General features: G+C 34.9%; 2 protein-coding genes across 2 annotated transcripts in view; one reads left to right on the forward strand and one right to left on the reverse strand.

Annotated features, from left to right (window-relative positions):
- The window catches only part of LOC136810403 (uncharacterized), a 277,730-nt gene that overhangs the window by 240,482 nt on the left and 10,508 nt on the right, over window positions 1-26,740 (forward strand). The window lies entirely within an intron of this gene.
- LOC136810400 (E3 ubiquitin-protein ligase UBR4-like) overlaps window positions 1-26,740 on the reverse strand; it is a 57,272-nt gene that overhangs the window by 25,462 nt on the left and 5,070 nt on the right. The window contains exons 2-45 of the mRNA XM_067066963.1: window positions 23,696-23,796; window positions 22,646-22,746; window positions 21,835-22,037; window positions 21,407-21,604; window positions 18,913-19,159; window positions 18,191-18,357; window positions 17,835-18,075; window positions 16,574-16,682; window positions 16,228-16,367; window positions 15,885-16,109; window positions 15,369-15,579; window positions 14,964-15,178; window positions 14,472-14,660; window positions 14,016-14,234; window positions 13,602-13,691; window positions 13,165-13,481; window positions 12,572-12,702; window positions 12,212-12,403; window positions 11,727-12,045; window positions 11,396-11,604; window positions 11,141-11,300; window positions 10,241-10,441; window positions 9,914-10,130; window positions 9,553-9,771; window positions 9,219-9,434; window positions 8,923-9,129; window positions 8,493-8,675; window positions 7,788-8,096; window positions 7,393-7,699; window positions 6,576-6,954; window positions 6,028-6,253; window positions 5,580-5,805; window positions 5,282-5,462; window positions 4,980-5,193; window positions 4,636-4,798; window positions 4,337-4,441; window positions 3,991-4,112; window positions 2,129-2,269; window positions 1,670-1,766; window positions 1,286-1,444; window positions 917-1,141; window positions 511-746; window positions 316-420; window positions 71-208 (exon numbers count right to left, since the gene is read on the reverse strand). Coding sequence (XP_066923064.1) covers window positions 71-208; window positions 316-420; window positions 511-746; window positions 917-1,141; window positions 1,286-1,444; window positions 1,670-1,766; window positions 2,129-2,269; window positions 3,991-4,112; window positions 4,337-4,441; window positions 4,636-4,798; window positions 4,980-5,193; window positions 5,282-5,462; window positions 5,580-5,805; window positions 6,028-6,253; window positions 6,576-6,954; window positions 7,393-7,699; window positions 7,788-8,096; window positions 8,493-8,675; window positions 8,923-9,129; window positions 9,219-9,434; window positions 9,553-9,771; window positions 9,914-10,130; window positions 10,241-10,441; window positions 11,141-11,300; window positions 11,396-11,604; window positions 11,727-12,045; window positions 12,212-12,403; window positions 12,572-12,702; window positions 13,165-13,481; window positions 13,602-13,691; window positions 14,016-14,234; window positions 14,472-14,660; window positions 14,964-15,178; window positions 15,369-15,579; window positions 15,885-16,109; window positions 16,228-16,367; window positions 16,574-16,682; window positions 17,835-18,075; window positions 18,191-18,357; window positions 18,913-19,159; window positions 21,407-21,604; window positions 21,835-22,037; window positions 22,646-22,746; window positions 23,696-23,796 — 8,560 coding nt within the window. The remainder of the gene's footprint in view (window positions 1-70; window positions 209-315; window positions 421-510; window positions 747-916; window positions 1,142-1,285; window positions 1,445-1,669; window positions 1,767-2,128; window positions 2,270-3,990; window positions 4,113-4,336; window positions 4,442-4,635; window positions 4,799-4,979; window positions 5,194-5,281; window positions 5,463-5,579; window positions 5,806-6,027; window positions 6,254-6,575; window positions 6,955-7,392; window positions 7,700-7,787; window positions 8,097-8,492; window positions 8,676-8,922; window positions 9,130-9,218; window positions 9,435-9,552; window positions 9,772-9,913; window positions 10,131-10,240; window positions 10,442-11,140; window positions 11,301-11,395; window positions 11,605-11,726; window positions 12,046-12,211; window positions 12,404-12,571; window positions 12,703-13,164; window positions 13,482-13,601; window positions 13,692-14,015; window positions 14,235-14,471; window positions 14,661-14,963; window positions 15,179-15,368; window positions 15,580-15,884; window positions 16,110-16,227; window positions 16,368-16,573; window positions 16,683-17,834; window positions 18,076-18,190; window positions 18,358-18,912; window positions 19,160-21,406; window positions 21,605-21,834; window positions 22,038-22,645; window positions 22,747-23,695; window positions 23,797-26,740) is intronic.

Consider the following 26,740-nt stretch of genomic DNA (forward strand, 5'->3'; position numbering starts at 1 on the left):
TTTTTGAAAAGCAAATCAAACATTCATTGTAATACGCTAGAAAATCAAAGCACGGAGATTTTCAACTTACCGTTTTTAAGGAAGGGCTGTCTTGATCTTTGTTCTTGCTAGAAGAGTTTGGGCATCTTGACATGAGAACACTTAAGAATCTCATCAGAACAAGTTGAACTTCACTTTCTTGTCTCCTCTTGGCAACATTTTCCGAACCCTGTGTAAAACAATTCAACATTTCCCTTCTAGATATCTGAACAGGTACGCGAGCTTAAACGTTCATGTGAACCAAACAAACTTAAACAAACAAGAAAATACTCTTACCAAGCAATTAATCTTGAGGGGTTTACAGCATTCCAACACAATTTGCTCCAACAACTTCTTGTCTTCTTCACTTTCGCCAAGATTCGAACACAGAACCAACAAAACCTGAGCACGTTGAAAACAATCCAAATTAATAAGGATTTGTTAAAGATATGTATTTAGTCGCAAAAAAATTCTAAAATGGGAGGGACCAACCTGAAGGAATGGAATGGCTTGTAAACCATCAAGCTCTAAAATATCTTCGATCTTGTGAAGGAAGTGCTTGATAAGATGCGACCAGACAGCGGTGAATGAAGAGTCACTGGCATCGTTGCAACTACTGGATGAAGAAACAAGTTGATTGGATGTTTCAGAGAAGCTTGGTGAATCCACCTCTAAATCAGAGTTTTCGCCCTCGTCATCTCCAGTTGGTACACTTTCTACTGCACCTTCTATGAAAGACAGGAAAAATGATGAATAAGAGTTTAAAAGTGAAACTATTTGATCACATGCTATAAACAAATTGACAAAAAAGGATGAACTGACGTCTCACATTTACAGCATGCTCTTCTAAACCTTAGTTGCGAACATGAAGGAAGGGAATACGAAAGAGAAAATTTACCGTTGAACTGGCTACCTTCCTCTTCATCATCGTGTTGATGTGTTTCTTGTTGGGCGACTTCTCCTTCTTCGGGCAGTATATCTTCAAACTCTTCATCGTCATCGACTTGGTCATCATCGGGAAGAAGCATTTGTTGAGGATCACCTTCTCCAGATCCTTGGTTCTCTGAGGCCTCTTGATTTTGAAGGCTCAATGCTAAAGCTATCTCCATCATGGCATTGTCATCTAAAAAGTTCCATTTGAAAGAGTATCACATTTCGACTCATTGATCTATGTGTTGATGAAGAAGTCATCAATTGTACAACCTATCAAATCATGATAATCTAAAACGAACAAGAGATGACCTAGCGAAATATGTAACAAACGTACCATGAAGAAACATTTGGAGATCACCGTTATTCATGATTTCATTTTCGATATCGATTCCCTCTTCATCATCGTCATCATCTTCATCGTCGTCATCTTCAGCGAGGTCCATGTCTTCTGCCTCTTCCACCAACTCTTCAATGTTCATAATCTGCTCAACACCTGAAAGAAAATACAATGTCGATGAATACCCATTACCCACATAATTCTGTTCCATACATGGTGGCACTATCTCTTACCATATGGCTATCACAAATTACTTTAACAAATACTCTCTAATATCATACTGACTTATATAGACGTATACAAAGCGTCACAATGTAAACGATGCTTGAACTAAAATATAACATAGTGGCATTGTGCGGATGAAATTAATTCTTCCGTTACCTTGGAGTTGTTGTTGAGCAGGAGGTGTATTTTCTTCATTCGGTGGAGCAACAGTGACTTCTTCCGTTGGTTGTGGTGTAATAGGCGAACTATCAACCTAATAAAGATATACATAGCTATAGTGTGCTAAATTACGAAATTATATCAATTTACAATCGTATATCTATATAGTGTCAAATGGGTATGGGGAAGCTTATTACTGGATGAACGACAAAACACACAACAATGTCTAGCATACCACCAATAAGCTTATAATCATGTATCAGATTTATGGTACCACCATATTTCTTCACTCTATCCGAGAGAAGAAGCATTCACTTGCCAAGGGAACCGTATCGTATATTGAACTAAACCTTCTACATGAAATAAAGTTAAATATCACTAAAGACGAAAAAAGGAATGATGAAAAATCCTATCGCAATCAATCTACAGCTTTCAAGGGAAAGATGGACATCATACCACCAGTTCTTCGTCGTCTTGACGATCTTCACTCTTTTGTTGTAACACTTGCAATGTCTTCTCTTTCTTATCGCCATGGTTCAACCTTGATTGAAAAATCTTCACCAAGCCTTGTTTGGCTGCAAAACCGATCGAATGCTCCTAAAAAAGTGTCAATAATTCGTTTATTAAATGGATGTCTAATAAATGAGTTTTCTTCTTATTTCACCCCCCCCCCCCGTATCTTACCATTAGATATTAAATCTGAATGGACGTAAAATATATTCAGAATTCAGAAGTGTATCACTTTCGAAGTAAAACATTTGATGTTCATAAGCATGTTTAAAAATGTTCAGTTATCTTTTTCCCTGTATTTTTTGACCAACCCACCGAGCCATGAATCTGGGGGCACGGAGAATGTTGTCAACACTAAGTAATAACTTAGCAATAAGGCCAACTAGTTTTCTCAGAGGTTTTCTTGTATTTGGAGGATTTAAGAAAGTCTCATTTGGGTATCGGCAAAATGGTGGAAGTTTGGTAATTAAGCCCCCTTTGGACCTTGGCAACGCTGAAACCTTTCTCGAGCCAGATATGTAATAGTTATCAGACATTTGCGCATACAGAACGAGAAATATTTTACGAGCTCCGAGATTTTTCCTTATAATACCGGGTGTCTCAGAAAAAACTTCCGCTCTTTGAAGTGAATTTTCTCCAGTTCTATGAATTTCTAAACAATCAATCCTTTTGCATTGGAAAGAGAAAAGATTAACTTAAATTTGAGGGGTCATATTATATCAAATTTGGTCAACTACAATCAGTGCCATAACATATTGGCACTTTTCGCTAATTTACCATTTTTCGAAAATTGAAGTTCGAGCGAGAATGTCAATTTCGGGCCCTCAACTTGATTTCAACGATTATTTCGATCTGGGAGGGATTTATTGGTTTCTAGGCTATATTTCAAGCCCTACTGGACCATTTTTGAACTTTTGAATCCTCAGATCCTAAGGTCCTAGGTCTTAAGTCTAGCGTTAAAACTCAGAGTTAAAACTCTACCCTTCGAACCTACTTTTTAGAGCACTTGCAAATCGATTGTGGTTTCAAAACACCCCGGTGGGTTTCCTTTTTGTGCCAAGTTTTTCGTTACTGATTGTAGATCAAAAATTATGCTGAAATGAATAAAAATTTCAAGGCTCAAAAACGTTGAAAATCGACCTATCAAATTTTATGACCTAATTATTACTTTTTTGCAGGAATAAAGAGTTTAAAGTGGACATGAAAACAAAAAATGCTTGAAATAATTCTCTAAAGAACTAAAAATTTTCATTTGGGTCATTTCAAATTATTTTCTATGGAATTCAGCTTCAAGTTTTGGCTTAAGGTCCCCTAAAGTCAAAAGTAGCGCTGATTTCATCAAATATCGGTTGCAATTATCAAATTTTTCAGTTTTTCAGATAAATTTCTTTGTTTTACTTAAAATCTTACTTCCTTCATAAAAAGATACTTCCCTTAGGTTTTTTTTTTTTTGCTCCATGCAATTATGCTTCTATAAGAATTTGATAGGTCGATTTTCAACGTATTTGAGCAATTACAAAAAAAATAATTTTTATTCATTTTGGCTTAACTTTTGATCCAGTTCACTAAATTTGATAAAATGACCCCTCAAAATTTAATTTTATTCTTCCTCTTTCCAATGCAAAATTATTGATTGTTTAGAAATTCATAGAACTGGAGAAAATTTACTTCAAAGAGTGGAACTTTTTTCTGGGACACCCGGTATTTCCCGTTCTTCATATTGTATGAGCGTTCTCGTTAAATCGATCAAAAATTTGACACTACTCAATTTAAGCTCAATCTTTTAAATATGATGTCAGTTTTCATACCTTGTAAAAAATCAGATGAGAAATTTGCTTTGTGATAGCTTCGATCTGACAAGAGTCACCAAGCATGACCAGAAACAATAACTGAACAACATTTTCAGTGATCTCACTCAAAGTTTGAAGATCTAAAAATACACGTGAAAGTAGTGCATAAGTCCAAAATCAGAGCATTTGGTTAAGTTTACAGGGTGGTATAATACCAAAAGGAGTGGTATTTGATGCATTCCACCTTACTGTATAGAAAATTAAAAGGAGTGGGTCGAGAATCAGTGCTTTTTAAAAAATTCCGGGAATCTTATTCCGTTGTTTTGTCCTTCACTTGTATAAAATGTTGCCAAGTTAATTTTACCTTTGTTATCGCACTCATTCATTTCAGAAGTGTTTTTGAAATGTTCCTTCAAATCCCAATATGATTTCAAGATGGTCTCAACAAATTCTGTGACCGCCATCTTAGCTAAACAGAGCAAAGAAATTCATTGTCGGAGCTTCTCTGGTCGAATCGGTTGTCAGAAATAGTCTTATTTTCATAACTAATTTTAAAATCAATGGAAACACAAAGAAATAAGGAGCCGTTTACAATAATCGAATAAAGACAGGTTTCATATTACCGTAAAGTTCAATCTTCATTAAAAAAGAAAAATAGCAAACCTTTGATATTTTCAACGAAAAGGTCAGGTTTGTTAACTCCGACGTCAACAGCAGTAGCAAGTAAGTACAAGAATATTTCCCCGTCCAAAACCGTGTTTTGTTGCTCTGATTGACGTAAAGCTTGTTGTAATCCACTGATGAAATGCGACACATAAATCTCATCCTGAATAAAATAGATTTTTCCATTCAATAATTCAAGCATTTAATTCGACTAATGAAAAATCAACCCCTACGGAATAGCTTACTTCAGTTCAAAGCTTTATACAATGAATCACTCCCGCCGCGATTTGGAAAAAACTTTAAAAGACTAAACTTAAAAAATGCGAAGGAAAATTCTTTCCTACCTTTTTATTCAAGAATAGAGTTTCCTCGGGGAACAAGTTCTGCAACAAGATGTGAGATTTCGACTTCAAAGTTGAATTGTTTCCATAAAGAGCAGGATCGGTGGTGATGAGGTTTGATCCTATTGCAACCAAGGTTTCAAATTTGTTGCCATGAGAACGAATATCAAACATTTGCAATGCTTTGTTCACACCTGATAGTGTGGAGATCAGTTGGCTATAAGGAAGAATGTGTACGATATGAGTTGGCGGTGTAAGATGAACTCAGCAAGAATGGTTTGGAGTGAAATTGAAATTTTATTTACCCTTCACAATTTAAACTTGGCGCCTTCTGTTCAACAACTTGAGATTCTTCGATAATTTTTTTCGGTTCTTTTGGTTTGTCAGCTGTTTTGTCCTCTTGAAAACCGAACAATGATTTGGATTGAACGTACACTTTGATGGAATCGACAATACTTAACCCGTAAGGGTCCGAAGAAGGGCCGACTAAAAACAAGAAGAAATATCATATTCAAGGATTGAAAGGTATGACGTAAAGAACGATTCAAAGCTCCAAACTTAGATCAGACTAAGGTATGCCGTGAGAAAACTCCTGCAACTTACAGATGACTTCGAATTGGTTATTTTGGCTGACGATTTTCAAAGACTCCTCATTGGTGAAAGGGACGTCGAACCAACGATTCTTGGCCATCTTCATTTGTCGCATACGACCGAGGATTTCGAAATATTGCGGTGATCGATCGGTAGATTGCACACCGACTTGTATACGGATTCCCACCACCACGTTGTCTTGGTTCATGTTGCTAATCTCCATCTTGAAACCTGATGGCTGAAAATCCGAAACATATTATATCAACTACTGTCATTCAAAGTATCGACCGAAAAGGATGTTTTAATCGAAGTTTTGTTGACGAAATATGGGAAATAATATTTGAATCAGACGTAATAAATTAACTTTTCTCAATTAAGCATTTTCTGAAAAAGAACACTAGATGAGTTATTGTTTGTATCAAGAAGTGATACACGATCGCCGTTTTTGAAATGTATTTACCTTGGTGTTAGCAATGTACATTCCAGCAGTATTCAATCGATGCTTGACTTGACTTTTGTAATAGACATGAAGAATGTCCGATCCACTGAATTCAACTTCATTTGTTTCGTTGCATTTCTCGAAGAAATCGATGGGAAATTTCGTTGTACTGCTTCGTCTTTTAGACACTTTGTTTTGCACAATTTTAGGTTTGCTCGTACTGATCTGCTTGGTGTCTTCTGGAATGCTGAAATAAAATAGTAAAGCAATGCAGATCGAATGTTGCTTTTGTTTCAAAATAGTCAATATTTTGAAATAAAGGACATCATATTTAAAAGTAATTCTTTTTCGTACTAATTTTTCGTTGGTGACTTCTTATAGCGTAACATCGGCGTCTGTTTAGCTATTCGCGTCATAAGATTTTCCGTCTCAAGAATCAATCCAATAAACCAAATAATTCGGTTGCAAACTTTTTTGTCGACTTATAGTAGCCAAAGAAGTTTTGAAAAGTCACAACTCAATCAAACGTGAGTTATCAAGAACAGAATAAATATCAGTAAAACACAAACCTTGGCGACTGTCGGTTGATGAAAGGAACAATATCCTTGTTGCCATTGCAAATTCGTAAACTACCATCATCCAACAGCATCAACATGGTCGTTTGTTCTTCTTGTTTCTGCTTGACTGGTGCACAATGATAACAAACCGCATTTTGCATCTTGACATTCTTGGAAGAGCTCTTGATCTCTTGGACGTACACCACGTCAGTCTTGACAGTCAGTACAATGACATTGCCAGTACTCTGTTGAACACAATGGAGGAGACCGAGTTGTCCCGGAACTTCAGACCACATGGTGAGCGCAGAACTGGATGTAATGGATGAATGCAATGAAAATAAACGTTCAAACCCAGAATAGTTTGCTTTCAAAATACCGATGAATGAGTGTCCTGAAAAAAGAAAACGATGGAAATCTTTACTTTTTGTTTTATTTAAGAATCGATTTAATGTTGCCTATTCGGCGTATACTACCATTTGATCTGAGTTAATAAATGCTGCACTCGAGTAGGCCCTTTTCCGTTACACTAAGTTTTATTCCAATTTAAAGATGTTGCACAAAACACATCAAATGGTAGTATACGCCGATGGACAGTAAAATACTGTAAGCAAATAGAGAAACACCTTTCAAGGTCAAACATGACAAGTAGTATCGATAACACACAAGTAAGTGCATCGCGCATTTCCCGGCACTCTGTATGGGAGGTGAGCTCACTTGCAAAGAAAGTCATCATCATCAAACAGCGACCTCAATCACGGAAGGTCGATATAATACACTGATGAACCTACTTTGTATACAAAATGATATAGAAGAAAGAAGTTTGGTTTACCTTTGGAAAAACTGAAAAAGAGCAATTTCATGGCTGGTGAATAATAGACAGAGCTTCCACCACCACTGATCATGCCAGCTTGACTGTCATCTATGGAAGAATGTTCCACTGGTAACACGTTCATCACGTAGAAAGGATCTGAGCAATCATCACTGCTCAACTGTTCACAGTAAATGTACCCTTGAGATGAGATGATTATGATATTGCAAGATGAACCATTCGGAATGAAGGTCACATCGCGAACTTTACCACTGGGCAGGATGAAGTGATGTGTTGGTTCCATCTCGCTCACAGAGAGGTCAAAAATCTATAAAGTTATAAAAGTATTTTGGTTAATGGTGCAACTTTCAAATTTCATTTTTATCATTATAAACAAAGAAGAATAAAAACAATACCTTCACAAAGTCACCAGTAACGACGGCAAGTTTGACTTGCGAACTAGGAAGCCAAACAGTTTTAACTATATAATTCCCCGTCTCAAGTTTGGCATTAACCACCAGTCGCTGTTGAGCGTTGCCAGAATTACCCAATACCAAGACATGGCAATCTTTGAGACCAGATACAGCCAGGAAATCATCATTGATGGTATTATTGCACATGTTGAGGACAGTGAATGGCATGATAATCGAACTCAATCTGTTTAAAGTGACGATCTTTCCCTTCTCTGATTGTTTCAATAATCCATTCAGTTGCAAAATCGTTATCTTGAAAAAAAAGGAATAATTATTGTTTAATTATTGTATAATTATTGTTTAATTATTGTATTCGGCGCTACTACCATCAATAGTTATCCAAGTTGAGCTTCCTTATCATTCCTGAAGATCACAACATCACCTCACAAAAGTATAAACTATATACCTTAAACTATGGCACTGAAGAAAGGGATGAGGATCATTCCCTTAGCAAATAGAATTAGTAAAGCTGTTGTTCTCAGAAGGCGAGCTTTGAAACGTTGGAGTTTCCAACTAAAACTATTGCCCTTCAAAATTTACCCTGTAACAGAGTGTTAACGTATAACGTTGCATAGTACGGAATTCTGAAATCTCCGACGATCGCGTAAATAATGTAACTAAATAGTAGATTTTTTCCAATTTCTTTACCTTTCCCTTGTCATGAGCGATAGCCATTTGCTGACGTTGACCGTTTTGAATGGATAATAAGCATAGTGCTTTGTGCTGAACAACACGCGAGTTCATTAACTGTCGCAATGTTTGACCTTGATCACCACTGAAATTCAACTTGATATTCTCGAATGCTCCCTCTTGTGAGCCTGATAATGTGGTCTGTCAAAATGAAAATTCAAATCTTCATCGTCTTCATATGTATTGCAAGTGTAAATAATAAAGAGGGTTAGTACGGTAATGCAAAACTTAAATCTGGCAATACTGACGAATGTTGAACATTATAAACGTATTACATCGATTTCACGAACTTTGTTAATCGCGATGTCCATTATTGAAGAAATCTTCATGTGACAGATTTCTGCCTACAGATTGAAAAATGAAAAACTATATTTCAAAGACTTTTTACCATTATATTATCTTTGACAATACATTGTTTTGGCGTGACATATAGAGCTTTCAACTTCTCTTTTACTTCCGTCTTTCCGTTCGCCTTTAGTTGTGTCAATTCTTGTACTTCCTCAGTGAATAAACCGCTTGCTTTTTCAAACATCTCGAGCAAGAAATTGAAGGTCCCAGAAGATTTCATCGTATCCTCAAATTCTGCAAGTAATTCCTGAAAAAACAATGGATCATGAATTATACCTAAGCCTTACATAGAACTGTACGAGAGTCCGAGGAATCTATCGAAATAAAAAAAGATACCATGTTAATATTTTTGAATGTGATGGACCAGCAATCGTCCTTTGAGCAGTCTTTGAGATCAGTCTCATCAAATGAAGCTTTCGACTTCTCCTTCGTTTTCTTTTCTTTTTTCTTTGCATTTTTCAAGTCTTTCGAAGTAGGATCACCCCATGATGTGAAAGGAGAGGACGTGGAGCCCTCTTGAGCTGTGGTACTTTCTGAAGACTTTTTCATCGCCTGAAATGAATATTCAGAATTCAACATTCAATAAAATGTACGAAGTCTTGCTGTGTACAGCAAAGTACACATTTCAATCTTTCATAAAAATTAGATCTGCTCGTTTCTTCAATCTTACCGTGCAGCTGCCGTCCTCTTTAGCACCACAATCACAGAAGAAAGAACCAAACTTTGAGTAAGTCACTTCATGTCCACGATGGCAGATCTTTGCACACACTGTACAACAACCAACACCGTCACTCATTTTGCACGTGTGACAATGATACCAATGTTGATCACGAAAGTCCTTCTGAGTGAAGGTGAAAGTACACTCCAGGTTCGATAAATCCTCACTTTCCTAGGGAAGGAGAAAAGAAGTGCGAATATATAATATCAAAAAAAAGAGAAAAAAAGGAAGACATGTATTCGCTTGTAAAAATTATTTCAGTGTGTTAGTATATTTTCGATGGGAAGAAAAACAGAGAAAAATTGAAAGATACCGATTCTTCATCGGAGCCAGCAACTTCTTCGTCACGCTTTCTCAATCGTTGGAAGTTTGGCATTCCAAAGAGATCAGTGGAAGGAGAACCCTCTGACGAAGTTCGGTTGTCCACCAACACACCGAGAAGTTTAGTGAGGTACATGACAAAAGCATTCGCACAATCCCGTTTCTTTGAAGGATGGTTGCTCGTTGTGCTTTTGATCCATATTTCTTGACTGAAATGAAAATTGTATGCTATCAACAATCCTGTGAATCAATTACGGTGGGCTTGAACTGGATAAACATAATATGCAAAGACAGACCAAAGGAGAGGAAATCAACATACTTGTTGTCCACACATGACAAAGTCTTTTGAAGGAGAATCTTGTGACCATCAGGACACAGCGGTAACAACATCAATATAATTTCCAAGAAGTCGGTGTAAAAGAATTTCGTTGGCACGTCGTCAAGCTGGTCATTGGCTATCATCTCCACTAAGTTGAAACACATTTCCAACAAACCAAAGAGACAGCTTCTCATGTCACATCTGAAAATGTAAGTGACAGTTTAAATTTTCTTTCGCGTTGTTGGTGTTTAGTGTTTAATAATAATAATCAAGAATAATATCTAAATTATTATATATGAAAATTCTCGTAGAAGAATGTGAAATGATCGCCTATAGTTTACTGACCTTATTGTGGCCATTTTTTAAACTTTTTTTAATAAAAGTATTTTTAAGCGTTTCTGTTTATTGAACAAGGATTTTTGCCAAAATTAAATGCAGAAGTTTCTACGTGCTAGAGCTTAAATGTCTTTTTGGATAGCAGACCTGGTATCCCAAATCAATTAGAACTATTGTGACAAGGTCAATATCTTCCGAAAATAAGAAAGCAAGTTAAAATTGTAACTCATCATGGACACGTCGTGGTAATGCATCCGTAGATAAATATCATTTTATACCACTTCAAATAGATGCCCCGAGCGTCCTTTAAATTGTTTGGGTTTTAGAACCCCCTTCAAATAAACATTTTTGGCACACATCTAATTTTTTTTAACATGACACTTTTTTACAGCTTCTCGTTTCAAACAAACGTCATTCCTACAAGGCAGGCGTTTATTGAAGGGAGGTGTTTCTCGTAATCTTTCTTTATAAGGAGGAGCATTTATTAAGCGATAGGGCGTTTAAAAAGGGGGTCGTTTAAGAGAAAGGGAGTTTATTCGAAGTAATAGGGGCCATTCGTTTTACCCATTGTCAATGCCATTGAGAATGAGCAACTTGATGATCAGAAACTCGTCAGCCGTGTTTGTCTGTACGATGAATAGAAACCATTTTTGAAAGAAGCCTTTGTCCTCGTTGAAGAGATTCGCCAAAGATTTTTGTAGGTTGGTTCCTGAGATTTTCTCTCCTGAAAGACAAGTAACGTAGGTTTAGATATAATTCTAACGTGTATTTCTTCCTCTTTGGGGAGTTTGATCAATTTAAACTTTTTAAAATACTTACCAAGGCTCAGTATCTTTGTGAAGAACTTGATATAAACTGAAGAGTATTGCTTCTTGACAACTTCACAGCCTTCCACGGACTTGAAGATTTGTAAGATAAACTCAGGGTGATCATTAAAGAAGTTCAAAAAAATATTCAATGTTTTAGAATGGTCAACCAGATTGCTGAGAAATTCCAACCAGCTCACAAGAATGACATCTTCGGTATTTCTATTGGAAAAAGGAAGTTGAAGTTTTAAGATATTTAAGCTTAATATTTATCAATAATAATATTCTTTAGATGAAGGCATATCGCAAATGGAAAGGAGAAAGTGTGGCAATGTGGTTCTTACGATGATTGGATTTCTTTCATAAACCATTTATTGATTACAGCAAGCATGGTGTAAAAATGCGAATCAAAGCTGGTCGTTTCTGCATTTTCATTTGACTCTTCATTGCAAAGCGCACTCAGAATAGCAGTCATTTCACTCTTCAGGTGACCAAGCACTCGGTCAGAGAGGAAAGTATTGAAGAGGCTGCTCCACTGAGCTCTCAAATCTCCAAAATCTTTGATAAAGTTTGCAGGTATCCATGTCATCAAATCTTTGCACATGACTGTCACCGTATGGGAAAACTTTTTCAATGATGCACCAACCATCATGAAGGGAGGTTCTTTGAAAGAAATGGAATTAAAAAATATAAATAAAATGAATGTTTAAAGTTAGGTGGCAATTTAAAGCAAATCAACGTATCATTAACTCCTTCGATTGGTTTTTACGAGCCTTTTTTTGGAGCAGTTACGGTTAAGATATAAATTTCACAATGCAGTAAAGCTTACCGTAGGAGGAAATGTCAGTGTGACCAGTTAACAGTGCTTCCATGGCCAACCTGATCATTTTGGCTGGTTTCAGGCTTTCAGGATTGCCGTTGGCTTCCAATTTTTCGTAGAGCGTGGTGGTGACAGATTCGATGTTACTGATCGTCAATTTCTTCCAACCTTCTAACGCATCCACGAATTTCTCTGGTAAAACTAAAATTCACCGAGGGTTAAAATAATCTGACAAAGCGTCAATTTACACCGACCCTGAAATATTATTAAACCAACTCAAGCTTGAACGAAAGCGAAAATCGATAGTACTTATATCATTAAGAGAGATAGAGTTGCGTTAAGCTATAAATCAGAAAAATGGATAATTACCAGCGCAGCCACCAGTCAGCTCAATCCCAACTGCTAGTTCAGGGATGTCTACCCCAATGACATCGATATAAAAGTCCACCTTGTCACCAAGTGTCTCCTCGCCATTTTGCGCCCAACTGACGATGAATTTCCTTGGTAACAAAAAGGGGAAGGTGTACTTAAAATTCATATAGTAAATCAAAACAGAAGGAATCCTTCTTACGGGTAAAAATACAGGCTATTCTATAGGAGTTTGTTTAGTGTGTTTCAGTAATGGGAATTTTTTTCAAAACATTTTCCAAAAGGGAGGGGGTAGTACATTCTTTATATCTTTTAAACAACATTCAAGTAAAGCGATTCTTTTTTCTCTTGTGGTGACATTTTAAAAAAAACTACATTTTACTGTACAATGTCAAAGGTGCATAAACATTCTTTGCCCGGATATAGGTCGTGAAAGAGGCGGGGGAGGAGAAAAATTTCAACATTTCTGGGGGGGGGGGGCAGAAAAGGGGTGGGAAAAGGATTTTTCATTTCCAGAGGAATTTGACAACCGGGCAGTCTAAAATTTCTGGGGTGACTGACACAGGAGGAAACTATTAAGTGAAAGGACATACTTTGACTCGATGACTGCGAGGTTGAAGAGTTGCACCATTTCATTGACAAGATTCTTCAATACTTCTACGTCATACATGTGATCCTTCTTATCAATGACATACTTTTTGAAAAGTAGCCAGAAGAAAGAAAGCATTCCGTCGATGGTCATGTAGTCAGCAAGTGTTTTCCTTTCCTTTTTGCTAATCACGCCAGAGATTTTGGCGATCAACTTTTTACCAAAGCTCAAGATGGATGACGGATCAGTGCAAAACCTGATAGCTTCCATAACTTTCTGTTTGCTTTCTTCGTTACAAGGGTGTTCAGAATCATAAACAATCTAAAACATTTTGAGAAATCGAAAACTAAAATATTAAAAAAAAAGAAAAAGAAAACGGATGAAGTTAAGATAATCGTTAAGACACGCATCATGCATCATTACAAACATTAACCTGATTACCTTCAAAACGCCCTCAACATCTTCAATTGTTTGAGCATCGAAAATGCTACTCATCCACAGTACATAGAACAAATCTTCAATGCTTTGGTCCTGAGTGAAGAAAAAAATTTACTGTACAGATCAACCAACCAACTGAAATCATTATTATGAACATAACAATCACCCTTTTTTGTAAAACAGAGGTTGTCCATTACTTTCGTTAAAAATCAGACCCATCTACATGTTGACTGAGGGGATGTTAAAGACTTGACTTCGGTAAGTCATCGATAAAGTATCGATTTTCTTAAATTATTTCAGTCTCGTCCATGCGAGATGTTTGGTCCCGATAAAACCAACGACGGATAGTGATCCGCATAGCAATGATAAATGAGAAAATGATAATGTCAATAAAATGGTTGAACAAATTAAACGTACATTTGAGTACAAGTTGTTTGCAATATTGATCAAGTAGTGGACTGGGACGGCCAGTTGTCGCGGGAAGTTCCAAATGTGGAAGAAAACGTGACGGTGAGAAATAATCTGAAAAATGTCATCTTGCTCACTCAACTTTTGTAGGCTTGTAAAGACGAACTTCAAGCAAGCTGTGTACATTTCTCGGTAATTGTCTCCCTCTTTACCAAGATACTCAATGACCTGTGGTAAGAAAAGGTTACAGAAGTAATGGAATGTATCTCACCAATGCGAAGGGGGACTGATTAGTAAAAAATCACAGAGAAATTTATGAAGCGGTTTTACCTTAATATGGACTGGAAGTGAAAAAGAAGTTCGTATGAGTCAGAGTTGACTTTATCCTTAAAATAGATTTCAAACATGATTTGTAAAAAAAAGATAAAAATTTAATGTGTCAGAGAAAAAAAGATAGAAAGTAACCTCTGGTTCCACTGTTTTATAATCAGGTGTCAATTGAAAATAGAGCGGATTTTTATCGTTCACCCACTCTGCATCCCCTTCATTTCCGTAAGCTTTTTGTAAGATTTCCGATTCGTTGTAATGTGATTGATGGTGGGAATAACCAGGTATCAAATATTGTGTCTCTTGCGCCAACACGTTTTGACGCACCTAAATAAAGATAAGAATATTTCATCTGTTTGGTCTGTCACGATCAGTGAGTACTTTTTTATGCTATCAAGTGGAGAATCCTAATAAAAAATCAAATCCAAAAAAAACAAGCCATATGGCTAAAGTCACCTTCCCAACGATTTAAAGTTAGATAAAAATAGCAAAAAAGTGCAGACACTTGCACTATTAAACGAACTGTTTTAAACGAACTGTATTAAACGAAAAATCCTGTTCGGACAAATTTAATTCCATGGAGATATATCTACCAACAATCTTTCAATGTGTATGAAAAAATGAAGGTACCTGTTTTGCTAAATACGCGCCATCTGCTGCATAAGTGGAACAAATGAAATAATGGAAGACCATTAAGAATCGACTTGTTTGTATAGGTGACTTGGTGTTCCCATTGATCAGTGAGACAAACAAACTTTTGCAGTGGTCGAAAATTTCCATCCTTGAGTTCTCATCGAGTAAATTGTAACACAGCAATAACACTTGCAAATACTCAACGCTTGGATCTATAATAAGAGTGTTTAATAATGATAACCTTTATTCAAAAGATTAATAGCAGAGGCATCAATTACTTTCTTAGGTTATGTTGGCTGTGATTTATCTAGAATCTTCAGCGTTGATGATCAGAAGACGTTGATTGAAGTTTACACTCTGTAACACCATACTAGGCATTGAAAACAGATATAAGACACTCACAAGGGACAGAATCATGAACAGCAGCTTCTTTCAACGATGTCAGAAATGATGTCAATGCATAAGAAGCGTATTCGCTTGCTTTCTTCCCCTCCACTGTAAACTGTTTGAGACAAACTCGTGTGAAGACCACAAGCACTTCGTGTCTTACTCGCAATGGCCACTTCATACAGCTTTGAGACGAGGACATTTGCAATGGCATTAACATGGCATCCTAAGAAGAACAAAAATATCAATGTGCAAAGGTCGTCAGCAGGTCCTTGATTCAAAATGCAATTTCTATACCATGTCGCCTTTCTAAAATACTTGTACATAATGTATAAAAAATACATTGTAAATACTGTAAACTAAAAACTAAAAAAAATCGCAATCTGACAACAATCAAAAACATTTCAACAACATTTAGGCATCTTTCATTTCAGTGTACCTCCCGGGGCTCACTTCGATTTACGTAAATTACCATCAAAAAAAACTTTTTACCAGAAATCGGATTTGAAAAAGTACAAATCATAAGCTTACTAATTGAGACGTGGTGTCGAAATAGCCATCCACAACAAACAAGCTCAACAACATTGTCAAACATTTCAAAATTTCATCCCTTTGAGATTCAACAAGAATCTTTGCCAAATTAGTCAGCTTCTCTTCGGTCAAAGAAGTAGTGATTTGCTTCTTGAAACCAACCATTGCAGCAACAGGGAAAACTTTGTGCATGAACTCCAAAAGACTGCTTGCCAATAACAAGAACTGAAACAAAGAATGAAGTGTGCTGATCAGTAAATTTGTAGAAGGACAAAATAAAGAAGGGAGCTGATGTGGTGAAAATACAAAAATTCACGGAAATCACTAAACTTCTAAAACTCACAATTTCACCAGATTGTTTAAAAGCATCTTCTGCGATATGTTCCTTTTGGCCAGTCTCTTCAATCGTCATTTTTTCTTCCACAGACATTGATTGAGAAAACAAATTGCCAAGTATAGTACCTTCCTCGTTGGGTGAATCATCTAGAAAAAGAATCGTTGGTCGATCAAGTGAAAATATTTGTTGCAACTAATTTAGTTCTTTATCTCAACTGACCATGTAGTGTTTTTAGCTCTTTTCGAACTGTTGATTCGTCAAAACCATATTTTTCATGTCACTAATGTCACGATGTCTGAGTTTAAGCCCTTTAGACTAAACTAATCACCATTGATGAAATTGAGATACTTACTTCCAGTATTCTCTGCAGTTTTGCTCTCTGCAGAGGTTTCATTGCTAGAGGATTCATTGGTTGCTTGAGATTCTGGTTTACTTTCTGGTATATTCATTATTTCAAAACCCTAAAAAGAAAGTTGGTTTTTATGTCTATTACCTCTTCCTAAAGATTTCTCTTGCCATTTTTATGAAGCTTGTTTTTTTCTAAATGCTTGTGCAACAAGAAAAAAGTCCAACGGTTTTAGCCCAGAAGCTTTTTATGGCGGATTCAGAGAAAACGTGCAGCACACATAACTCAAAAAGATGCATTTTTATTTGAGAGATAAAGAGGAACAATGAAATCATTTCTTTTTTCTTTTTTTTTTGCAAAGAACTTTAACCCTTAGGAGGCGAAACACGTATATATACGTTTTGAAAAGGTCATTTTACCGATACACAGTCTTTTGGTCCTAACTCCTGACCACTTGAGATTCAGACAAAAAAAATCTGCTATTTTTTGTAGCTGAGAGAAAGAGCTTTCCAATGATACCAAAGTTGATATCTTAATCGTTTGTCCTGGTCTAGAAATTGCCTTTGAAAAAATAAATTTCCAGAAAAAAATGATGAACTTTTTGGCTTTTTCAAAAAAGTTAGCGGCTTTGAAAGGTTAAGATTCAGACTTTATAAAACATGCAGCTTTTTTCTCGCTACTTTCAAGGAACATTCAATTTTCAGAAAAAAATACGCTAGGAACATTCAGCAAATTCTTCAAGTACTTTTTTTACTTGCCGTTATTCGGTGGTAAAAATACAATTTAAAATTGTGTTTTCAAACTCAATTTTGTGAAGAAAAAAATGTGAACATTAAATGCAAAGAGGAATGACGGTACAAAAACTTGAAGGAAAGCCAACAAGGTAAAGATAAAGATAAAGGATAAAGGATCAACAAGCATCAATACATTATAACAAGGATCAAAACATTATAATTCTTCAAAACATTAAAAATAAAAGCTTTTTTTTCATAATCAAGTTTTAGGCTAAAATGCTTGAAAACACCTATTCAGAACATTTAAAGGAAAAAAATTCCCTTTGTCATCCAACCATGGACCATGGTGGGTGACATTTAATACCCCAGCATTGAAACTTAATTTTTCAGATAAAACAACGGTTGTGAGGAAAACTACTTGAAAATACTCTGACCTTTGTACCCAAAAAGCACGAAATAAAGTAATGCTACAAAGCAACAAAATTTTCAGTTTAATTAATAGTGAAACTTTTAGCTCCATTTGTAAATTATACCTTTTTGTGTGTTTGAAAGAAAAGTTCCAAACACAAGTTTGGAATATTGATGTGCTTAAGAATCATGATGTATCTTGCAAGTGGTGTATAACTTTTCATCAAGTCTAACGGACCATCTGATACAGCTTTAAGGTCTTCATCAAGGAAAGCTTGGTATTCTTGGATTTCTTCGGAAAGTTGCGACAGAACTGACATAACACGTGAAACCATAGTCACAATCATAATACTGATTCCATCAAACCTGTCAATTGAATATGGTTCTGGTAATTTTGAAATCAAAAGCCAAACAAAATTAAAAACAACTTATCGATTAGTTTAAAAGTCTTAATGACCTATACAAAGGAAAAACCATTTACCATTTCCAACTTCTTTCATGAAAAACATCTTTTGAACTTAGCTCAATCAATTTAGATAGCGATTTTGTGATTGTCATAGTTGCGTAAACCTGAATATTTTGACCAGTGAAGGGGGAGATGCGCACTACTTTGGATACCAAAAGTAGAATTTCATCTAGAATTGACAACTGAAAATAAATTACGAGAGGTAAAGAAAAGTAAAACTCAAATAGGCCAATAAAATAACATTAAAAATAAAAGCTTTTTTTCATAATCAAGTTTTAGGCTAAAATGCGTGAAAACACCTATTCAGAACATTTAAAGAAAAAAATTTCCTTTGTCAGCCAACCATGGACCATGGTGGGTGACATTTAATACCCCAGCATTGAAACTTAATTTTTCAGATAAAACAACGGTTGTGAGGAAAACTACTTGAAAATACCCTGACATTTGTACCCAAAAAGCACGAAATAAAGTAATGCTACAAAGCAACAAAATTTTCAGTTTAATTAATAGTGAAACTTATAGCTCCATTTGTAAATTATACCTTTTTGTGTGTTTGAAAGAAAAGTTCCAAACACAAGTTTTACTCAGTTTGACTCAACTCAGCACGATTATAAAAGGGGGCAAAAATATGTTGACTTCTGCAACCAACAAATAAAAAAAAACGAATAAAGAAAACACATATCAATTGATGAAAAATGATGATTGTTGCTAGTTTTTTAAAGATAAAATACTCTTACACTTTCTTCTGTACTGCGCAAACCATGTTTTCGACAAAATTCTTCTGCATTTAGGTTATCAGTGAAAGATAAAACCTCTTCTGTTTCATGAATAGTGTAGAGGCCAGATGCGATAAAAATAGCTGTATGAATTGATAACTTCAATAGGTTGACAAGGATATCAACAGAACCAACTTTGTATGGTGATAGAACAGGCATGGATAAAAGTCCTTTGACCATCGCTAACTCATCTGATAACATTTTAACACTAAAAAAATTAAAAGTAGTACACTCATAGATTTATAAAACCTGAAGGGCTAGATGTCTGAAAAGTATGCTGCATCTAGGTAAACAAGCTAGTTGCTGAATGGACCTACCTGATGATGAAAGTTAGATAGCAATGCCAGGAGAAAAATGAAAAAAATCAGTCAGAAAATATAGCGTTTAGCGAAAATGTATAACACAATAAATTCATCATTGATTGTTGATGGGGGGAGAGGGAATAGTAGGGGGAAATTTGTAAAATCGCTCGATTTTTTTAGTCAAAGCACTTGTTATACATTTTTGGAAAGCTAAGGGGTAGGGGAATCAAATTAACTTGGGTGCCAATTTTTTTTCGGACACTTTGGTGTGATTTTCGGACAAATACGATGGTCTCAGGCAAAAATCATAGGGTGAAATTAAAGAAAATTTTAGCTTTAGAAAACGGAGACCTGTTGTATATTTTTGGAAAGCTCTCAAAAAATTAAGATATATTGCGAGTATAGGTGATTTCAGTACCTAACTCGAGATATTGAGCTTCCAAAAGCGCAAAAACTGGACAAAACAGCTGTTTCTGGCAGAAAAACACTGAAAAACACTGTTTTTAAGGATTGATATCTTGAGTTAGGTAAAATCTGCGAAAACGGCGATTTCTGGCATTTTTAACTGGGAAAATTTTTTTTCTCAAAAATCAAACTCTGCCATGTTTTGAGCATTGCGAATACGCATCTTTCTGCAAAAAATCAGAAAAAACTAATGATAAAATCTCAAGAAAATGCCAAAAAAACTGTTTTTCCAGCATATTTCCGGCATTTTCGGCCGGAAAAAAATATTTTAAAGTCTATTCACGATAAGTGTGCACTCTTTTTTCTTTTACCTATAACTTTTGAAGGAATTCTTCAATCTTTATAAATTTGGTATCATTGGAGAGATATTTGTGAGTGGAACAATTTGAAATAAAAAAATCTTTAGAATAATTCTAAAAATGAAGATGAAAATGCAGAGAAAAAAATGAAGATCTTGTAGAAAAGTGCTATAACTATCATTTTCACTGAAGTGAAACCTTGATTATCAAACGTCATCACTGTGAAAAAAAATTCTCAAAAATAATTATTCAGTCAAAAGATATCAAACAAAGTTATAAGCTACTGTAATTGACGTCTAAAAACGCTGTTTTCTGCTGTTTTCTGCTGTTTTTTGGGTCAATCACTTATTAACTTTGTATCATAACTTTGTATTGAATAAATATTTTAGTGAAATTTCTTCACAGTGATGACCTCCAAAGATCAAAGAATCTCTCCAGTGAAAATGAAAGTTATAGCACTTTTCTACCAGATCTTCATTTTTTTCTTCTTCATTTTCATCTTCATTTTTAGAATTCTTTTGAACATTTTTTTAATTCAAATTGTTCCTCTCACAAATATCTCTCCAATGATACCAAATTTATAAAGATTGAAGAATTCCTTCAAAAGTTATAAGTAAATGAAAAAAGAGTGCACACTTATCGTGAATAGACTTTAGGTATTGTCATTTTGCATAATTGTGCAAAATTTCATAAAAAAACATAAAGAACAGCTCGAGAAAAAATACTGTCTTTCCGGCGAAAATAGTTGTTCCGGTGACTTTTAAATAGTTCCGGCTTCAAAACTCAGTTTTATTGACATTTGAATCATGCTTGATGGTGAGCATTGTTATCAATAATGTTTTTGTGTGAAAAACATAGAAATATAAGGAAAAAATCCAATGAAAACTCAGAAAAATGGCGATTTCCGGCACATTTCTGCCGGAAAAAATTTTTTTTTTTTGAATCTGACTCAACCATGTTTTTGGCATTGTTAATACGCATCTTTGAGCAAAAATTCAGAAAAAACTAATGATAAAATCTAATGAGAACATAGCCTGAAAGCCACTTAACTCCTCCCAAATCGAAAAATCCTCTAACACAATATGGAAGTACTAAAATTGCAATTCCCGCCCGAGTTTTAAATTCTAAAAAACGTTAAAATACCCAAAATTGCCAATTATTATTTTGACACTGATTGTAGAATACACTTAATGTTAAAATTAAATTAAAAAAATGAGAAGAAGATGCTTAGGGCAACAGGTAAATTAAAGACAGCAGCTTTGAGTCACTGATTTGAAATAGCAAATTGCAAATAAAAAGAGAATGCAGACAGCCAAATTGAAGAAAAGACATTTAGAAGGCAATTAAGGTTTGCTGATAGCAAACTGATACAGAAATGAATAAACAAACCTTTGACAATTCATTTGGATTTCTTTGAATTCGGTGGCTTCAAAAATGTTCTTAAACTTCTGTTGAGTATCAATCAGAACATTAGATTTACAAGCAACTTGCAGACAAAACATCCCAGCTTCATCCTCATAAAAGCTTGCAAGCACAGCTTTCTTTATAAGTGCTTCAGCACCACGATTTTCACCTTCTGATTCTTGACTGTTGAAACAAAAGTAAACTTGACATTTCGAGGCTGATTACACAAAGGCAAAGTGAGTCAGAGTGAACTGGTAGAGTCGGTAAGAAAAAAATTGCAAAGCAAAAATCTTTGAGGAAGTTAAATCAAAGCAGAGCACAGCTAAATTGCTGCTCATTGGTTTTAACTATTTGTTTCAAGCTTATATACCACTAAAGTCACTCCTTTATAGAAAAAAAAAACATTTTCAAACCTTTTGAACGGTGAAAACTTTTCCTTTTTATCAACGGATTCATAAAGATGCTCCATATTGGTCTTGTCCATAATACTTAAAATCATCTCTTCATTGAATTTTGGTGGTAATTCAACTTTCTCGTCTGAAACCTTTGTTACCAAAGCGTCACCATAAAATTGCTTTAGATTGTACAAACTGACAATCACGTTAAGGCATTCATGCTAAATGAAAGAAATTATTTTCAGAATGTTTGAAGTAATCATCTAAGAAAAAAGGAGCATCTCTCATTAATTTTATCTTTATCAATTTTTTGACCATGTAATTTGCAACCTTGCAAAAAAGCAATTTAGCCGATTTAGCAATTAAAAGTTGACAGTTTTAATCATTATTTCTTTTTAACTATGCATCACATTGTGTTTGAATGACTTTAATCTAATAGGTCCATTTTTGACCTTATGAATCGCATATGATCAAAATACAAAATAAAATTCTTGTTTCAATAACAACTTTAGATCAACCAAAATAGAACTTTCTCTCTTACGGAAGGAAAGAAGGAAGGAAGCAGGTGCCCATTCATGGGATAGTTGCCTATTATGTATTAATTCATTGCTCATGTCATACGCCCTTGACCATGCGCTTGCGACAAAAACAGCACCAGCATATCTCAGCAACTTTACTCAAACAAGCATGAATCACATCACTAAGTGAGAATGGAATCCTTGCGAAGATGACACGAGTCAATACCACAATAATCACTACACTAAATACCACTGCCAAAGAATTTTAAGTCTTAAAATATTATTTAAAGGAAGCATATGTAATACCTTACCTGAGATAAAGCAATGTGCTGTGAGTTTTTGCGCATATGATGCAAAAAGAAGTTGACAATAACTTTGATACACCTTTTCACTTGATATATTTTGCTTGAAACTAAAAAATAAATGAACTGGTGGTGATAAAGACAGTTATAAAAGAAATTATTAAAAAATTAAATTTAACACAGTAAAATAGACAATGGAAAAAACTACCTTAAGGGAAGAAAATTTCGCGAATCAGAGTTTCAAAATGGCAAATTTCGCAGAATTTAATTTCGCGAATGAGGCGATTTTAAAAGTTTCACGGAATTTAATTTCGCGATTGAGAAGAATTTATCAACTTAGATTAACTTTTAAGCATCACGGAGTTGTTTATATTTGATAAAAAATACACTTTATAATGCTTAAAAATCAATTGTGTCCATCTTTTTTGGTAATGCCTGGTCAAAAACAACAAAATAAAAGAAGAAGAAAAAAAATCGAATTTCGCGGAATTTAATTTCGCGATTTAACAATTTTGGTGTGTTTCGCGGAATTTAATTTCGCGAATTACGCCCAAATTCGCGAAATTAAATTCCGCGAAAATTTCTTCCACGAAAATTTCTTCTCGCAAAAATTTCTTCCCTTAAGGTATAAGTAACAAAAACAATTTCAGCGCATTGAGTACTGAAGAAGAAATATGCAGCCAAACTAGATACAGTTGCATATACATTTTTTTTTTTTTAGTTCTAGAAACCTTCAAGTGACAATAAATTGGTACAAAAATAACAATCAGTATAAAATATGGATTGAAATTTGCAATAATAGTCAACAGCAGTCCTATTTTGGATTTTTCTTACAAAATCTATTATCATTTATAAGTCCTAAATCTTCAGTTTCAGACTTTATACATCATAATTAAGCTTTTTCAATCAAATGTGGAAAGGTAATGAAATATAGTCAAATCAACATATTGTGTCAAAAACCTTTTTCTAGTATCATTTGCTTGAGTACTTTTATAAAGTTCTCAACAAAATAACTAATTCTAATTGCTAATCTCGAGCAGCAAAAGCAAAAGGCCTTACATTCTTTCGTGTGATTAACAATGAGATGTGCCAGCATGAAAAAGATCTTTGCATAATATTTTTCGTCATTCTCTTCAATGTCATTGATGAGGATTCCACGTCTAAAAGAAAATTAAAAAAAAAAGTTGACCAATCTGGACCAATTAACAAAATATACGCCCAAGTTAATTCTTAAGGGTACTTAAATCACTTTAAGCTAATCAGCTAATCAGCTAATCAGCTAAGTGTGCTGAGAGGGGGCATTCAAAATGTAACAATTGTTCTAAGGGGAAAGGGAATCACCCCCTAAAAAAGGGGGGATTTTTGTAATTTTTTTAAAATAAGGGGGGATTCTTTATCAAGGGCTGCAAGAATCTATCAAAACAAGAAAAAAGGGGAGGACTAAAATTTGAAAATTGTTGATCGAATTACACATGTCTTTGGTTTTATTGATAATAACATTTTCTTTATCTAATAATATATTCTTTCCCGTTCTCATGCTCACAATCTCATGCCTACTTTTTTGCAGGCCAAATCAAACCATAAAAACTATTATCCTCCCCAATAAGACCAATAAGATAACCCTTTAAGGTGTTTTGAGGGTGTAAAAAGGGTGAAAAATTTTCTTTGTCACCAAACCATGATGGGCAACATTTTTTTCCAAAATCTTGGCCCCCCTACTCAAAATGGCTCCCCGGCCCATGAATCTGCAATATCTCTTCCCTCCCTCTCTTTTGTAAAAAATTGTTTGCTGAAGGGTAACTTAAACTAGGACTACAATCAGAAGACATTCCCAGTTCAAATCTAATAATAATGATAATTTACAAGGCCTAAGATATGAGCAAAACACAACTGTTATACCAGATACTGCATCTTTTGTTTGGTTTTATTCATAAAAAGTTTTATTTGTATCATTGGCCCAGCGCTAGCGAGTGGGCCTTTAATGAGAGTCTCACTATTTTTTTTCCGTGTTTCCTTCTGTCTGTCCGTTTTAGTAGAAACGGCGCTTAATACCAGTACCACACTTTTTGCCGTCTGGACAGGGAAAAGCTTGCTAAAGTCGGGTACTGGCTAAAAAAGATATATTTTCTGATTTCGCGCTCCTTAAACAACAAATGTTTTCAAAACAAAACAAGATGGCGGTCGAAGCGAGGAAATTGATTCGTGTTGATTCATACTTTCTCGAACATTTTCTTTGCTTTAGAGACTTTCAAACCAAAGAAACCTTTTAGTGATTTTTCTTTGTAGACCTTTTTCAACATTCTGTCAATTCTTATAGTTTTGCTCAAGTTCTCATAAAGCTTTAGGGCTGAAAATTCTACCTTAAATCACTGTCATTTTAAGTTTCTTGTTTTCAAAAAGACTTTATTTTTTAGGAAATAATGGCTTCTAATATAGAAATAAATAAACTGAAATGTGTAAATTTAAATAAGACACACTGTTTGTTCTGGATCTGTCGCTGTTAAACAACAGTCAGTACAGTGACAGTGGGACATGGCATGATTTTCAAACTCGACAACGTACTCGACACAGAATTATTTCAAGTAAACTGATTCTGGAACTTTTTTAATGGACACTAAAATGGAGTTAATGTGTAAATTGGAACAAGATTGGAACTTTTTCCATGATGTACGTGTGAAAATGGTAATTTCTGGATCTGTCTCGTTTAACGATTGGTGGCTTGATTTTTCAAACACGACACAGAATTATTTCAAATATATACCGATTTAAAATGGAATATGGCAATGGAGACTAAAATGCAGCTCATGTGTAAATTTGAACAAGATTGGGACTTTTTCCATGATGCTACGTGTGAAAATGGTTGTTTCTAGATCAGTCTCGTTTAAAGAATTGGTGGTTTGATTTTTTAAACTCGCAACACAGAATTATTTCAAATATATATACCGATTATTAATGGATTATGGCAATGGAAACTAAAATGAAGCTCTTGTGTAAATTTGAACAAGATTGGAAGTTTTTCCATGATGCTACATGTGAAAATGGTTGTTTCTAGATCTGTCTCGTTTAACGAATTGGTGGTTTGATTTTTCAAACTCGCAACACAGAATTATTTCAAATACCGATTATTAATGGATTACACGTTTTTTTTATAAGAACGTCGAAAATTTTCGAAGTCTTCGGATGTTCTTAGTTTTTTGGATTTGAAGCCTAAAAATGTTCTTAAAAAGTTCTTAAAAAGTTCTTATTTTCAGCATTTTTTGAGCATTTTGATGTAATTTCTTAAGAAAATGCATGTTTTTAAGTCTCCAAAGCCTTAGAATGTTCTTAGAATGTTCTTAAATTTTTGGGCCTCGAAGCCTTATGTTCTTATATAGTTTGTTCTTATAAAAAAAAACGTGTATGGCAATGGAGACTAAAATGCAGCTCATGTGTAAATTTGAACAAGATTGGAACTTTTTCCATGATGCTACGTTTCCCTGTTCTAAGAAATGAAGAAAGGGAGAATTATCCTTGTTGACTTATTTTTCATTGTGTTTTGTTGACGCAGTAAAAATTTTAAATCCTTTGGCCATCCCTTTCCTGGGGGAAATTTGAAATCTTGTTAAACATTTTTTGGAATTTTTAGAAATTCCGAAATTCGCGAAAATCACGCGCAAAAATTTCACTTTTGCTGGGCCTTCACGCCCAACGGGCTTCTTGTTTGATTATAGGATCCAGTTTATTTCCAATGATTTCTTTTAATTGAATTTTATTTAGTTGGGTATCATTATGTACCCAATATAATGTTGATGGCATTGATATCAAACCAATCTTTGTACTTTGTTAATTGTCAAACTCTAAAGATAAAAATCTGAGGGGGGACTCCTCTTTTTTTTCATTTAAAGGGGGGACATTCTAACAAGGGGTACTGGTAATTTTTGTTCAATTTAAGGGGGAAATGTTCTTTAAGGGCAAAATTGCATTTTAAGGGGGGGCTGAAAAAGTAGGCTTTTATGAATGTCCTGAAATCTGAAAATTAGGGGGTGGTTACACGTCCACTCCGGTGTGAAAAATTTTCATGTTATACACACGTTTCACTTCACTTCACTTCGGTCATTTTTCACT

This window comes from Clytia hemisphaerica, unplaced genomic scaffold (genome assembly GCF_902728285.1).
Source record: "Clytia hemisphaerica strain Z4C2 unplaced genomic scaffold, Clytia hemisphaerica genome assembly, whole genome shotgun sequence".
In the NCBI taxonomy this organism is placed as follows: Eukaryota; Metazoa; Cnidaria; class Hydrozoa; order Leptothecata; family Clytiidae; genus Clytia; species Clytia hemisphaerica.